Consider the following 15,232-nt stretch of genomic DNA (forward strand, 5'->3'; position numbering starts at 1 on the left):
CTTTGAAATGTTTCAATCAAAAGGTTTGAGTGAGCTTTAACACAAAGTCAGTACCTTCTGCTATAGTTCGTTACCAACAGTCTTAATCAAAAAGGCTGTAAAAATAGGTTGTCATTAGATTGAATGGAAAACAGAACAGTATTTGAACAGTTAGTCAAACATGCTGCTGGCAGTAAAAAGAGTTGTGACGTCTGCTACTGGATATTGTAAATACTGTTACGCTCTGGAAAGGGAGTCTTTCAATCTCAGACTGTTGTATTTGCGGATCAGATTTAATGGAGGTTTGCTTGTGTTCTAGAAACGCTTGCTTTGCCAGGAAAGTTTTCGAATGCATCCGGGTCGCTACGCTCGGTAGACGCGTGAATGGAAGCAAACGCTACGATCGAGTGATCGCGAATTGAAGTGGTCGACGTCGCTTTGGGGTGTTTGATTGGGCTGATACAGGTGACCTGACTTACTACAATGATTGTCGAAGGCCTTGTTTGATTCCTGCCTAGATGTGATGAAAGAAATGACAGATCGTGATATTTAATCTTTAATTGGAGCGACTAGGTCTTGTACCAGGCGATGCCTTACCTATATGGTGGAATTTATGACTTGAGACATCATTTAGAGCAAGATTTCTTGCAATGAAATTACACAGTGATCTTACCGTTCTTAGAAATCGTATTGAGATTTTGCTTTTGTTTTAAGTCATTGTTTTATGATGACTTCAATGCTTCTTAAAACAAGGCCCTTTCGCTGTGATCTTCCATAAATTCTTATAAAGGGGGAAATTTATGCTGCTTGGGACATCTAGTACAATTTGCTTGGGGGGGTGAGGGAGGGTATTTTTGTCTTTAGAGTAGTAAAAATGATTTCAACCAAAAGACCTCGCTATAAAAACATCTTAAGATTACCCCTGAAAAGTGGCCCCTCTTATAAAAGACTTGATGACCATGCAATTATAGTCTGTACCTGTAGCAGAATCAATCAGAAATGAATACAAAGGAATGTATATGAGCCTGCTAAAGTGGATTTTTACAGCTTGTGTATTTGCTCAGCAAGAAGTAGAGTAGCCCCTCCTACTTTCCAAACGGAAGTGAAGTTTGAAGTGTTTGCTGAGTCCAAGCTTACTGCTTGTTGATGTAATATTTCTTGAATGTTATTGTATCATTTTGGTGACATTTGCTAATTTGCAGTTATAGGTAGTCAGTTTAAAGCAAAAGCTATCAATTGTTATATAGCATTGTTATCTAATTATAGTGTACAGAGTTTGAAACCAGTACAATTCTGTTCTGTATGTAGGTAAGCCTTTTTCTAAACTGGAAGGTTTAGATCAGTTCAAATCTTGGCTGTTGTTGCTCAAACAATTTGCATGCCACAAAAAGGGTTGTACCTATAGTGCTTGGAGGTCAACTGTTCTTTGTACTTGTCGAAAAGAACAGAGGAATTTCCCCAGTACGGTGAAACTGTAAATGCTCAGCACAATACATACATGTAATACATGTAGAGCCTGTCCTTGCCATGAACAATCTTTCTCACTTCTTGAAGTTGAAAAGAAGTTCAGAAATGTTGATTGCGGCTAATGGTCTCAAAAGGAAGTCTTGGGTGACTGAGACTCAAACCCACGCTACTTACACTTACGTGGGTCTGTTTGAAGCTCAGACAAGCGTGGGTGTTGTTTTTGATGCACCCAGCCGGATAGAACTAGCTGGGCACAACAGGTGTCAGTGACATCACAGGTTCCGGGCTGTTCCATTCCAAAGAGGGCCATTTTTTTAGTACTATAGCAACCAAGGCCCGTTTCGTTTTTCTTTTTCCCAGCATCAAATGTTGTATTTTTACACATATTTTTTGTCCTCATAATTGTTTTGACTACCCTCATATTATCCCTTTTAAATGATCATTCTCCCTCACAAAGTTTTTGAATGAACTAGTCCCATAGAGATGCAAATGACCAACTTTGGCACCTGTTCAAGAATGTAACTGGACTGTTCCATTGTTGTTTAGGGGTGATAATGAATGTTCAATTTCTCTATGATAACGCAAATGGTGACCTTTTCAGAGCAGCTTTTCCATAATTAACATCTATCGCCTTGAACAAGCTGCTTTTTGTTTAAACCTGCTGCCTAACCCCATAACCAATGCAATTTCAGTGCCAAACATCTTCAAAAAGTATGTTAACTTAACATAATGATAACATAGCAGATTTGGAATTCAACATTCAAGGATTGTTTATCACTGGTTATATATCACCGAACAGTTAGACAGAACATTGAACTTGTGACAGAACCCAATGTTTAGCTTCCCCCCTTGCCAAGATTTAGCTTTGTGGAATTTGAAACTCAGGAATTTCTCTCCTTTCAAGAATCTGATTATGCCAGTTCCCAGGCATTTGTGTTGGCAGTTCTAGTGGAACAAAGTGGTTATCATTGAGTTCGTATGCGTAAAGTGGCCAAAACTGTATCCTAGATGAAAATCAATTGGAGAAAGAGAATACGGTATATCCTAACGTGGAAAGTTGAGGGAGAAATTCCTTTCAAATGTTGTCCTGAGAATGGTATTTGTTTTAGCTTTGTTTGTGAACTGGAAGGACTAAATAACTTGATACGGCCATAACAGAAAACAAACGGTTTCCTGTATCCATCCTACTGTACACGTACGCAAACCCTCAAAATAAACAAACCCGCATTGGTGTTGACGACTGGTGAACTTGAAAGGGAGAGGCCTTTTCGCTGGCAAAACGTCGCAGGTGTTCTAAGAATCCCAGAAATGTCTTGGCCAGACCAGAACAATGTCTCCTTGTTAACTGCTGAACGCTTGGCGAAGGTAAGACTTGCGTCTTGCCTACAAGGTGTGAGGCGTCAACATCTTTGAAAGTGAAAGCGATACAACTTGGTAAGACGCCGAGTTTGTGGTGTTTTTGTGAGATTTCTTCACGCCATGACGTGTTGTTTCGAGTCAACTGTCGTCTTGGGTGGTTGAGAATTCTACTTGAACCACAGTGTCGTGGGTTTGAATCCTGGTTTCTCCATGAAGAAGTTTTAAACTCAATTTGCCACGTTGTTTGTCAGCCAGTCACTGTCCTCTGATGGTCTCATGTTTTCGGAGAGCCACACCTTGAATACATTCAAGAACCATCAACAGTAAAAATATTAAACGAGGGATGGTCAATTTCTTATAAACCAAAAGAAAGAAACATGCACTGTAGCCTGCGCAGTCCGTGGTTTGTGACCCGCCCTCAGCTGGACTAAGTTTTTCTAAGCCAAATGTTCATTCTAAGCTTGTACCTCTGAAGTACATGTACACCAGCCGAGATGGCAAGTTAGGGTTAGGGTTAGGAATAAAGTTGGGTTAGGGATAGGGTGTAGGGCTGACTTTTTCTAAGCCTTGTTCTATCCTGCCTCCATAGTACACCAGCCGGGATGGGAAGTGGAAGGGTTTAGGGTTAGGGTTATTGCGCTGTTAGTCTGTTCTGTTTTCTAACCCCTGTTCTCTCCTGTAACTCCCCAGTACACCGCCCGCGATGGCAAGTGGAAGGACAGCTACGACCCGGAGACGAACGCCGTCAGTCAGATGGATCTGGTGGAGGATGGAGACGAGAACAAGGAGCGCGGGAACTGGTCGAACAAGGCCGACTACATCCTCTCCTGTATCGGCTACGCCGTCGGGCTCGGCAATGTCTGGCGATTCCCCTACCTTGCCTTCGAGAACGGTGGAGGTGAGTTTGTTTGTTGGTCAATGTTTTCCATACCTGGTAAACCGCCTCATGGTACCGAACAATACAGGCTCCATATCCTGACAGATTTGATCCATTCACATCGGGTAGGTCCCAAACTATTTCCATTAGTGTGGTCGGCTCTTTTACGTGCTCCAGGTGTGGTTGAAGCATCTTTATGTATTTCAATTTGAAGTCTTGATAGAACAAGTCACATTTTAAGTTAAATGGTTTAAGCGCAGAAATGGTCAACACAAGGCACGCTCATTTTGTAAAAGCCATCACAAAACGGACACCTCGAGAATGTTAACATTTAATTTCAAAGAAGGGTTTTCTGTTGGTTCAGTTCTAGCTTCTCTCCTTTCTATATTAACTGTCTGGAATATTGATTGTCTGAAATTTGAAATATCAACAGTGAGTCTGGTAAGCTGTTTCTCAGACGGGCTTGCTTGAATTTTTCCAGTCCAATGCCTCAGATTAGACTTGATCACTTGTATCGTGCAGCACATTTGTGCATAACGTGACGTTATGTTTGCGTCCCCTGGCTTTTATCCACTGACATGTTAAAGGTTACTTTATAGAGACCCATTGTTTGGAAAAGTCAGTTGACGTCAATGTGCAAAATTGTTAAATCGCCCGTGTGAGTTTCAAAATTGCTGTACTTCAAGTTTATCAAGCATTTTATAATCCTCGAGGGATGCAAATAATGCTAGTTTTGATCACGACTTAAAAGATGTAAGTTTCATACGCACAGCTATAAACATGAAATTTTAGCATAAGAATCAGGCACAGGACTGGCACACATATGCCCTAATTCAGACAATTACACACATTGTGAACTTTTGACTTTTGCCTTTGGGCAACCCGTACAAAATAACCTGAGCGAAAGGTCTTTGTGTCACAGGGAGGGATTATATGTTACATGTTATCATGAATAGGGGTGGGTTCCAATCGGGCTTAATCAGGTCTAAAGGAACAACTTGAAATTATGGTCCATGAAAGAGGAACCAAACAAAGACTCACAGTCTCAGGCTATCAGCTCATCAGTGCTACGTTCAGTTTTCAGACTTGGTTCTTGGATGTTGTACAGGTATGAATCAGGTCCAGTGAACCGGTATCCACCCCTAATTATGAGTGTCGTGCATACCTGTGCTGCAACCACCTGTGAAATGCTTGACTGTGAGGCTGTTTTGACAAAAACCAGGCCAAACAATGAGTTGAGAAAAAGTTTGAGGATGGTAAAATCAAATCAAACAAAGCCTGACATTATTAAGTTCTTCTTGTTTGTGGTAGAAATAGTCGGATGATACAAGAAAAAACTTGTGATGAACTAATTCTAGTGGTCTAGTAGAGTACATGAAGTAAATTGGTATATACCTGTGCCTTTGCTCGGTTGTTTTGGAATGATTCTTATTGTGACACCTGTCAATGAACAATGCACAAACCACACATGTAGGGCTCAAGATACGTGGAATTTGCAGTCAAAAAATTTACTGATTGCAGAGAAACGTTAACCAATGTCCAGTTTTGCAGGAGGAAAGAAACTCGAGCTCAGATTTTAGCCCATCCTTCCAACTCAGGTGCATTAATTCCTTTTAACCAAAAAGCTGTTTAGAATGTATAGCCCCCTTCAGCATAACACACACAAAGTGTCCCGTAAGTACCATGGCCAAGTGCACTGCAGAAGTTTGACTTTTACCAATAGTTTAGTCAGAGACACTGAGATTGCATATGAACACTTAGGGCAAATGATGTTGGACAGGGCAATATGGAGTGATGTATGTTCTTATATAGTCCCGGCCGATGGCCGATAGATGATGATGATGACCATGGATGAAAAGTGAAAGTTTGAACTAATCACTTTCTCTTCCACAGGTGCGTTCTTGATCCCGTACATCATCATGTTGGTGTTTGCCGGCCTTCCCATCTTCCTCCTGGAGACGTCGCTCGGCCAGTTCGCCAGTCAGGGACCGATCCGCGTCTGGCGCTGCCTGCCTCTCTTCCAAGGTATGTTTGTTTGTTTGTTTACTGTTTGTATCATTCATGGCTGATTGGAATCCCCCTACAATTTGGAGAAGAAAATTTAAGATTGCAGGTAGCATCTACTAAGCTTCATAATTCCGTCTCCCAGTATTATGCACTCCTGTATATCTAAACTCAGCAGCGATGTGCATACCTGAGGGGTGCTTCATTAGAGATCTCTCAAACCCACTGTTTTGACGTGTAATATGATATGTCTATCGTATTTAGGAATCGGTTTCTCGTCTCTCATAAGCTTGTCCACAAATTTCAGTTGTCGTGCTAAAAAAGAGTCCTCCGTGTAACGTATAATACTATATGTCTACTGTTTTTAAGTATCGGTTTCTTGTTTCTTAAGAATAAATGCAAATCAGTTTTTATGTTCTGCATGATGTGTAATATGATATGTCTTTATCGTTTTCAGGTATCGGTTACACGCAGGTGATCGCGTCTGCGCTGGTGGGGATCTACTACAACTGCATCATCGCGTACACGCTGTTCTACCTCTTCTCGTCCTTCACCTCTGACCTCCCGTGGAGGACGTGCGAGAACACGTGGAACACCGGGGACTGCGTGGACACCAACTCACTCGCAAGTAAGTATTGGTTCCCGGCTGTGTCGCTCACCCGACATGCGCGCTACCGGAACTTAGGATGGGACGTTAAGCCGTTCATTGCATTGTGCTTGTCGAAAAGAGCTAGGGAAATTTCCCCGGTACAATGAACCTGTAAATACTGTACATAGCGTCTGTCTCCTCTGTCACGACCAGTGGAAGAGTAGCTCATCTGTTCATTGAGTTCGTTCGAGCTAAACTGGTTCGAGATCACTTTCCTTTCCTTTAAGCGGCTTCAGCAGTTTTTTCTAGTTTTTTATTACTTTTGTCGAGGATGTTTTGGTCGGCGTTTGTGTGTGTGTTTGTGCGTGTGCGTGCATGTTCGTGTGGGTGTGTGTGTTTGTGTGCATGTGTGTTTGTGTGCATGTTCGTGTGTGTTTGTGTCTGTGTGTGTCTCTGTGTCTGTCTGTCTCTGTGTGTGTGTGTATGTGTGAGTGTCTGTGTGTGTCTGTCTGTGTGTGTGTGTCTGTCTCTGTGTGTCTGTCTGTCTCTGTGTGTGTGTGTGAACATGATAACAGAAGGTTAATTCAGAAGGTTCCATTCTAAGCCTTTGCAAGTGCGGTTGTCAATATCTGACCTCCGTTTTGTTTTTTCAGACTGGACCGGAAATCTTTCAGACCGTGTCAGCCCCAGTGAGGAGTACTGGGAGTAAGTACAATTAACTTATTTATTAGCTAATCAATTACTAATTAATTAAGCATGGTGCTTTTTCAAGCCACTCAATGTGGCTTTTCTACGGCTTGTGGTTTTGGCCAAGCACACCAGTTCTTTTACGTGCAGAGGGTTGACGCTTGAGGCTTACGCCTGAAGCTATTTAGAAAAAAAGAATTTCTTGATTTGTTTTGTTTCAGCAATTACATTCACAAGTTGTCTCGCTTGTCAGAAACACACATTTGTGGTGGTGGTAGTGTGATTTTATCAGTCAAATTAATAAAACAAAAGTACCTTAAAGTTTAAAGAATTGTCAACAAAAACTAAGAAATGCTTTTTTCTTCCATTTCAGCCGTTACATGTTGTCTCGTTCGTCTGGTATCGGTGAGCCGGTGACGGTTAAGTGGCAGCTGGCTCTGTGCCTCCTCCTGGCCTGGATCGTCGTCTACTTCAGCCTCATCAAGGGCATCAAGTCCTCAGGAAAGGTCAGTACGCTCTTGTAGAACTGTAGTAGGAGACCTAGAAACTGTAGTAGGAGTCCTAAAAACTGTAGAACTGCTAGTGCTAGACTATGGAAAGTCCCGGATGTAGTCCGTACGCTTTTTTCTGTGAGCAGTATCTAATTTTAGTTCACTGTTGATCCTAATATTCATTTCAAACTACTGATTACGAAGATGTTTGGAGTGACATCCATCACTCTTGTTCCGTGTCACTAGTCAAAGAATGATCCAGTAGTTACTTAAATACAATATTCTAGAAAAACTGGCTGAACATGGCAAAGTAAAAAAAAATACTATTAGTGATAAATGATTGATGATTTGATTGATTGATCAATTAATTGATTGCTTGCTTGATCAATTGCTTGATTGATCGATTAATTGATAGATTGGCTGACTGATTGGCCCTATGATAAAAAAGGCTATGGAAAAACCTTTACCTCGACTTAACCATTGGTAAGAACTCATTGATTGATTGATTAACTGACCGATTGATGGATTTATTGGTGTATTACAGGTTGTGTACTTCACGGCTACCTTCCCCTACGTGGTGCTGCTCATCCTGCTGATCCGTGGAGTTACGCTAGATGGCGCTCTTGAGGGGATCAAGTTTTTCATTGTACCAAAGTGGTCACAGATATTAAACGCAAAGGTAAGTTCACAGCAACTCTACTCTTTTTACGTGCTAGGATCCACCATTTCTTGTTTGTCGCATTTTAGCAGGGAAATGGAGTGGGCTGGCGATTGAAATGAAATCTACACAGAAACAGGCATCTGTGATAGGCCCAAATGCTACCAAAAAAGCCACAGAGTCAACATTTCAAATACTGAATTTTGAACTTTTGATTCATTGATGAATGCGAAAGCTCTTACTATTGGACAAGGACTTGGTGCCAAAATGTATTTTTAAAGCATTTTGGGGTTGATTCATATGTCTAGTCTAGTACAACCAGAATTGCAGGAACTGAAGTTTCTTTTCAATTGTTTTATTTCATTCTAGTTAGTTATTAGTTAATGTTTCAGTGCCTTTTGGTGTAAACGCACTTTTGCTATGTGAAAATGTACATGTTGCAGTGCAGACTGTAAACAACAGGGGGCACTGCTACATGGTGCCTTGGTAAGTGCAGTTCACAAACAGATCACTAGATGGCGCTGCTGCACTGCTAACCTGGTTGTTCCTTTAACTGCAGGTATGGAAGGATGCTGCAGCCCAGATTTTCTTCTCGCTGTCGGCTGCGTGGGGAGGGCTGCTGACTCTCGCCTCGTATAACAAGTTCAAGAACAACACAATTCAGTAAGTACTGTAAATTCTTTTAGTTTCACGGTGGCTTTATTTCATGATAGGAGGGAAAAGTTTTCAAAGTGTTAAGAATTCGCTGTCGAAACAATTCTGTCATTCGTTAGTGAAAAGTCATAGTCAAGGTGTCATGAATGCAAAGTCACTGCAAAAAATAACCGCTGTAAAATTGTCAATTTTTGCAATATTTTGTTTGTAGAGTAAATACTAAAGTTGGTTTTGATGAAAGTAAATCATTGTGTATGGGTTATGAATTTTGGCTGAAATTTAGCTATTTCATTTGCTTGCATATGGGCTATGAATGCTGAAAATTTTGCCCATTTTGTACTTGTACAATTCGCGATGGAAGCGCCTAGTCCCAATAACTCACTTGTACTTGAATAGGTCTCTTCCTACAGTTCCGACTAACAGGACATTTCGTTTTGTGTTTCTTCCTCAGTGATGCCCTGATAGTGGCCTTGACGAACTGCGCTACGAGTGTGTTCGCCGGTTTTGTCATCTTCTCCATCCTGGGTCACATGGCCTTGAAACTGAACGTAACAGTCCCAGAAGTCGCGAAATCAGGTGAGAATATTTTGCTAAGTACTGCAGTTAAAACTCTTTGAGAATTATAGGAAATTGAAAACAGGAATTGGTATGGCCTAAAGTGCCTTAAGCTAGATTTTGAAACTCTTGCAGGTTTTGGCCTGGGATTTCTGGCATATCTCATAAGAATGTTGATTGCTTTGAAACCAGAGAAAGCAGCATGGTCATTCTTTAAGTCTTTGGTGTGACCCAGTTTAAATGTGTGCCCAAATGCAAAGTTACCTCTGCTTTGAGAACCAGGAAAATGAATTTAGCTGTCCCAGAAGTGTCACAGATTAACCCTTGCAGGTTATAGTTGTTAATAAAAGTACTAATTGCAAACGTTGATCCTCTGCAGGTTTTGGCCTGGCCTTTGTCGCGTATCCGGAGGCCCTGACTCTGCTGCCGATCTCACCGCTCTGGGCCATTATCTTCTTCCTCATGCTCTTCACCCTCGGATTGGACAGTCAGGTAAGGACACTTTCAAATTAGCCAATCATAGCAATGCACTTTTCAAATCAGCCAATCACAAAGCAGTGCACTGGTTTCAAATCCTTGAATTGGAGAGTCAGGTAAGGACACTTTTGAAATCAGCCAATCACAAAGCAGTGCACTGTTTTTAAGTTGTAGCTCTTCAATCTTGCATTTGACTGTCAGGTTAGGACACTTTCAAATCGGCCAATCACAGAGCAGTGAATTGATTTCGAACCCTTTGATTGGACAGCCAGGTAAGGACACTATTCAAACGAGCCAATCATAAAGCAGGAATGATGTTGTTGATGTAAATATTGAGAAGGTGACGTTGATGGTTATACTGTAGTCTTTGGATAAGAATGTACCAGGATAATCTCTTTCCAGCCTTGAACCTGACGATGTTTCTACAGTACATCATATGAATTAATCTTCTTTTAAAGACTACTACAAGACATCCAAGATTGTCTTAACCTCATTTACATACCTATTCAGAGTTTTGCTATAAAACCTGGTGTTCTCAGTCCTATCGTTAGTCACTGACGAAAGACAGTGGATGCTGTCTGAAACGTCTGACTGTTTCAAAATCTTATCCAGTTGCTTGAGTAATTACTTTTGGCGTATCTTACTACCTGGATGTCTAACTTTCATCAACGTATCATATGAATCGCTTTGTAACTGGTGCAAAAAAACATTACAACTCTTTCAGCTAAAACTGTATTTTTTCCTTTTTTTTTTCCTCTGTGTAGTTCACGATCGTGGAGACGGTTGCCACGGCAATCTGCGACGGCTGGCCGGCGCTTTTGAGGCAGAAGAAATGGCTGGTGATGCTGTCGATCGCTGTGTGCTGCTACCTGCTGGCCATGCCCTGCCTAACACATGTACGTAACTACACCTTTCATATAGAATATGATACAACATGGTGTATTCCACATCACTGAAGTTATTCTTTACACTCCAGTTAATTGCAGCCCAAAAAAGATTAGTGTTAGCTGGCTATGTCACACTGAAGGACTTGGCCAACTGTAACTGCCATTCAAACTTAATCTATTGAATAAGCCCCAACTGTATTTGAGGACAACTGTTTAGAACAAACGTTTTGCTTTGGAGAATGTTATTGTTTTGTAAAAGGGTGACTCTCCTAGCCTCCACCAGGCCTGCCTACAGGGGTAAGGGATGGTAAAATTTTGCCAAAAAAGGGCATAATTGGTCAGAAAAGTCAGTCCACGGTCAGGTAACCCTATGGACTGTTCAAACTTCCTAGCCTGAGTGCCAGCCTCCATAGTGACCGCTGGCTAAAACAAAATTGCTTGCTAAATACGGTTAACAAGCGATTTTTTTGAGCCAGCGGTCACTACAGAGGCTGGTACTCAGGCTACAAACTTCCCTGGCAAGTATTCTCCCAATAGCTGGCTTAGTTAGACAAGACTCTTCAACCATCAACCTGGATCCGTTAAACTGCCATGCTAACAGTTTTGTTCCCCCTCCTGTAGGCTGGTATCTACCACGTGCAGCTGATCGACTCCTACGCTGGGACCTACCCTCTCATCATTGTGGCCATCATGGAGTGCATCGGCATCTCTTATCTCTACGGTAGGTGCAACTCAGTTGTTCACTAGGAGATTCTTCCTTATTTATCATATGTGATAAATGCATGAATATTAGACAGAAAAACAATCTACAACAATATTCTAAGTACTAAAATGCATATTAAGTACATAATTGTTCACAAGTAGCTTTGCTGAACACTATGCTGCCCCTATGGCTGACTAAGCCATGGGAGAGTGAGTAAGTGAGAATGAGCTTCTTAGTCCATTAATAAAGGTTAGACATTAAGGTAGCTGGATAGATTTTGTTAACGGTCAGAGGTTTAAGACAGCATCCACTATCTTTCCTCTGAGTCATTGATATTGCCCTTAGCAAACTATCAGTACTGAAATGAGACTGTCAGTAATTTAACAGGTTCAGTGGCATTTCAGTGAATCAGCTTTATTGTCGCCCCTGTAATGTAAATGACAGGTAAACTATGAGTGGTTGACTGTGTACAAAGAACCCTGCTTAGCTATTAGCCAGCAGTTGACCAAGTGATGATACTATTTGCGAATGAGAAAAACTAAAAATGATGTTCCTTTCCAGGTCTGAGGCGTTTCTGCAAGGACATTGCCATGATGGCCGGCTACCAGCCCAACTACTACTGGCAGGCCAACTGGGCCTTCATCACACCCGCTCTGCTCACGGTCAGTTCAACTTAACGTCTTTTCAATCCTTCCTTCTTTCTTCCTGTAATTATTGTCTAGCCTCTGACTTCTTATTACCAGCCTGAGTGTGAGGTTGTACACAGCTTCTTTGTGTCTATTTGAGTTGTCATCATCATCTGTGTGTCAGAAGATATCTAGGAGTCCAAAATTGCCTGAGGTACGATTCTACATGTAGAAGACCGATATGGAGGCAAAATGTAAAAGTTAAAGTCCTTCCAACATCTTACAGTTGTTCTACCACTAAAGCTGGGGGCTAGTCCACTGGTAGTGGTGTGCGTTTAACTCCCATACTCTTTACTGCAAGTGCTGAGTTGTAAGCAGAGAAAGCAGTATGTGCGATTTCGCATTTGTTATGACTCAGATTGAGCTTGCAACCTACGGAATGCAAGGCAAGCTACTCGCTACGCATTGTACTGACAAAATCAATAATTTTCTATTCTTTCTTTCCCCTCCAGTTTGTGCTGATCTTCAGTTTCGTGTTCCACGAGGACGTGTCGTACGGAGACTACGAGTACCCGCTCTGGGCCGTTACCCTCGGCAACCTGATTCTGGTCTTCTGCGCCATCTGGATCCCCGGCGTCGCCATCTTCTGGATCATCGTGACCCCCGGCTCCTTCATGGAGGTGAGGCTAAGTTTCTAGGCCTAACTTTGTAGACTTTTTAAAGGCAGGCTAAAGTTAATTTCGTTAAGCATACTGCAGTATGTTAAATATACCACTAAGACCAGTTCTGACTTGTTTTACACTAGTCCATCATAGATTAGCGTTTTAACAATATTTGAAATTCGCGGCGTGGTGATGTAATACTGGCGATGTCAAAAGCCCGGAATCTGACGTCTCAAAGGTCAAAGGGCTTTTGATATCGCCAGTATTACATCACCACACCGCGAATTTCAAATATTGTAAAAATGCTAATCTATGATGGACTCATGTAAAACAAGTCATGATCAGAACTGGTCTTAGTGGTATATTCAACATACTGCAGTATGCTTTACGAAATTAAGTTTAGCCTGCCTTTAACGCTTTCTTCCAGACTGGGTATTTGCTAACAGTTTCTCTCTGTTAGCAGAAAGAAACCGTGATCTCTAACAGAAAGTCACTTGTTAGAGATCATGGTTATACGCCTTGTAGAATTTCAAATGTTTTGTGAAGCATCTCTGCAGAGCAGGTCTTTTTAATGCTGGGTCACAAAATGCACTTTTTATGTTCCTACATTTTAGTGTCAAATTCTACTGGAAAACATGTGGCTAAACAGTCAAAAACAGACTTTGCTTTGACCATTGCTAAAGCAAAACTATGCCCATCTTCTTCACAATTTCTGAATTTGTTTCCTCTCACTGTAGCACCTTCGTAAGGTGACCTCTCCACATTTGTTGTTTCCTATCTTAAAGCTTTACTTAAAAGTAATATCATAGCTGAACATAGCAGCGCTTAAGTAAAATTTCGCCATGATTTCTCCAAAGTCTCTAAATTTGTTGTATTTCCTTCCCTTCCAGCGTCTTCGTAAGGTGACCACTCCGACAGACACGTGGGGCCCACATCTCGCCCGGCACCGCGACGAACGGTACGCTCACATGGCCAACCCCTCTTCTGGCATCGGGGCCAAGTACACACCCAACGATGGCACGAAACTTTAGACAACGTGATGTAAGACGTTAAGGCATCTCATAGTGGCAGAGTTGAGCTAGCTTCTGACCAGGGTTCTTGCCAGCTCTCTTCCGTCGTATGAATTTCTGCTGGAAACGACTACTCAATGTTCTGGCAGTGTTTGACCGACCAGGGTTTAACCTACCTAATCTGTATTATCTTCTGCCATCTCAATTTCTGCCGGGAATGACTCCTGACTTTTTGACAGAGTTTAATCTATCACACATTTTGTTTGGCAAGATCATGATATGATCCCTATTTTTGCCTGAATGAGCGACAAAACTTTGTCAACTGAAGAGATGACGAATGCTGCTCAGAGCCCTGTTTAAGACGCAATGAGATCGATGGATTTGCCAGCTTACTTTAATTGGAAGCTAGTCCAACTCTGCCTTTAATGTTATTCACCAGAAGAGATAAAGTTTCATGCAGGTTTCTGCATCAAGCTAATCATAGTCTTTGCATCTCTTTAAAGCTCGGCTTTTGCCAACGTTCGAGATTCTCTTCTTCGCATCAGACTAGAAGTCTCTGACGATTCCTTTTGGAGCGAAAATCTGAGACTGTGCTTGTAGATATTCGAAAAGATCAAAAACTTTGATTAAACTATGCCAGAAAAACCATACAAGGAGTTTTTAACGTGAGAAAGTCAAATATTGGATAAAAATGTGCAGAATGTGCAAAAGCAGTGTTTTAAAGAGCCAGTGCAGAATGGAATGTGACAGTTTCTCTACAGCTGAATGATTATGAACTGTTGTCTTCACTGTCGCTGGCAGTGTTGCTCTGTGACCACATGCGCCTTAGAAACAAATAAATTCGCTGTAGACATTTATTTTTTCTCCAAGGCACGTCTTTGAAACGAAGCAAAAAATGCAAAAAAAGGAGCTGAGCTTTTAATGAAATCAAGATGTGATTGAACCCATGAGTTGATGAGACCAAAGTTGAGGTTGAGACCCCAAATTTTAGTCCTCCGTGGTGCGTACATGTATATCTTGCTATACTTACTTTTACTGCGTTGAAAGAAAGACAAACATCTAGTGCCATAGGGATATTTTCCATTCTGAAAATAAAGAAAACTCTTAAAAAAGCTTGTCCAGGTCTGGAAATGCCAACAAAAAAAATCAGCTTGTGGTTTGAGTACTTGAGTATGAAAGATAGTTTTTGCTGATATTTGTATATATATATTTGAGAGATGATTTTTTTCGGGACTGTGTCTTACAATTCATTTTAACCCTTACCCAGCTAATTTGTGCTGTAGCCCAAACAAATGTGGTGCACGGATGCACCCCTAGCAGGGAATGGGTTAAGGCTTGGTATTGTGTATGTCAGTAGGTGCTGGGTTTTAGGATATATGAAAAAATAGAAGATCGTGTATTTTAGTAGCTTAATATGCATTGCGTTCACAAATTTCCTTCAATGTACCATTCCATTTCCAACGTTAAAAAGCAACCACTTTTTCAAATTCATCCTCATGATGGACCCTACGATTAGAAATGGAACAGTCTGATGGCAAGAAGTCATA

The 15,232-nt window shown here is 41.4% G+C and overlaps 3 protein-coding genes across 6 annotated transcripts in view; all 3 read left to right on the forward strand.

The window, feature by feature from the left end:
* The window catches only part of LOC136422336 (sodium- and chloride-dependent glycine transporter 2-like), a 31,565-nt gene extending 17,763 nt beyond the window's left edge, over positions 1-13,802 (forward strand). For 3 of the 4 annotated variants that reach the window (XM_066410025.1, XM_066410027.1, XM_066410029.1), the window contains exons 2-15: positions 3,496-3,703; positions 5,576-5,707; positions 6,144-6,314; positions 6,929-6,980; positions 7,336-7,468; positions 7,998-8,132; positions 8,671-8,774; positions 9,217-9,341; positions 9,700-9,812; positions 10,562-10,693; positions 11,306-11,405; positions 11,949-12,049; positions 12,526-12,693; positions 13,566-13,802. In XM_066410025.1, the coding sequence (XP_066266122.1) occupies positions 3,496-3,703; positions 5,576-5,707; positions 6,144-6,314; positions 6,929-6,980; positions 7,336-7,468; positions 7,998-8,132; positions 8,671-8,774; positions 9,217-9,341; positions 9,700-9,812; positions 10,562-10,693; positions 11,306-11,405; positions 11,949-12,049; positions 12,526-12,693; positions 13,566-13,706 (1,815 nt within the window). In that variant the 3' untranslated portion in view covers positions 13,707-13,802. Of the gene's footprint in view, positions 1-2,685; positions 2,812-3,495; positions 3,704-5,575; positions 5,708-6,143; positions 6,315-6,928; positions 6,981-7,335; positions 7,469-7,997; positions 8,133-8,670; positions 8,775-9,216; positions 9,342-9,699; positions 9,813-10,561; positions 10,694-11,305; positions 11,406-11,948; positions 12,050-12,525; positions 12,694-13,565 lie in introns of those variants that run through there. The other variant, XM_066410028.1, reaches the window with a different exon arrangement.
* Positions 1-15,232, forward strand: part of LOC136423483 (uncharacterized) — a 150,004-nt gene that overhangs the window by 104,878 nt on the left and 29,894 nt on the right. The window lies entirely within an intron of this gene.
* Positions 1-15,232, forward strand: part of LOC136423484 (uncharacterized) — a 72,156-nt gene that overhangs the window by 33,642 nt on the left and 23,282 nt on the right. The gene's annotated exons all lie outside the window — the stretch shown is intronic.

This window comes from Branchiostoma lanceolatum, chromosome 17 (genome assembly GCF_035083965.1).
Source record: "Branchiostoma lanceolatum isolate klBraLanc5 chromosome 17, klBraLanc5.hap2, whole genome shotgun sequence".
NCBI lineage: Eukaryota > Metazoa > Chordata > Leptocardii > Amphioxiformes > Branchiostomatidae > Branchiostoma > Branchiostoma lanceolatum.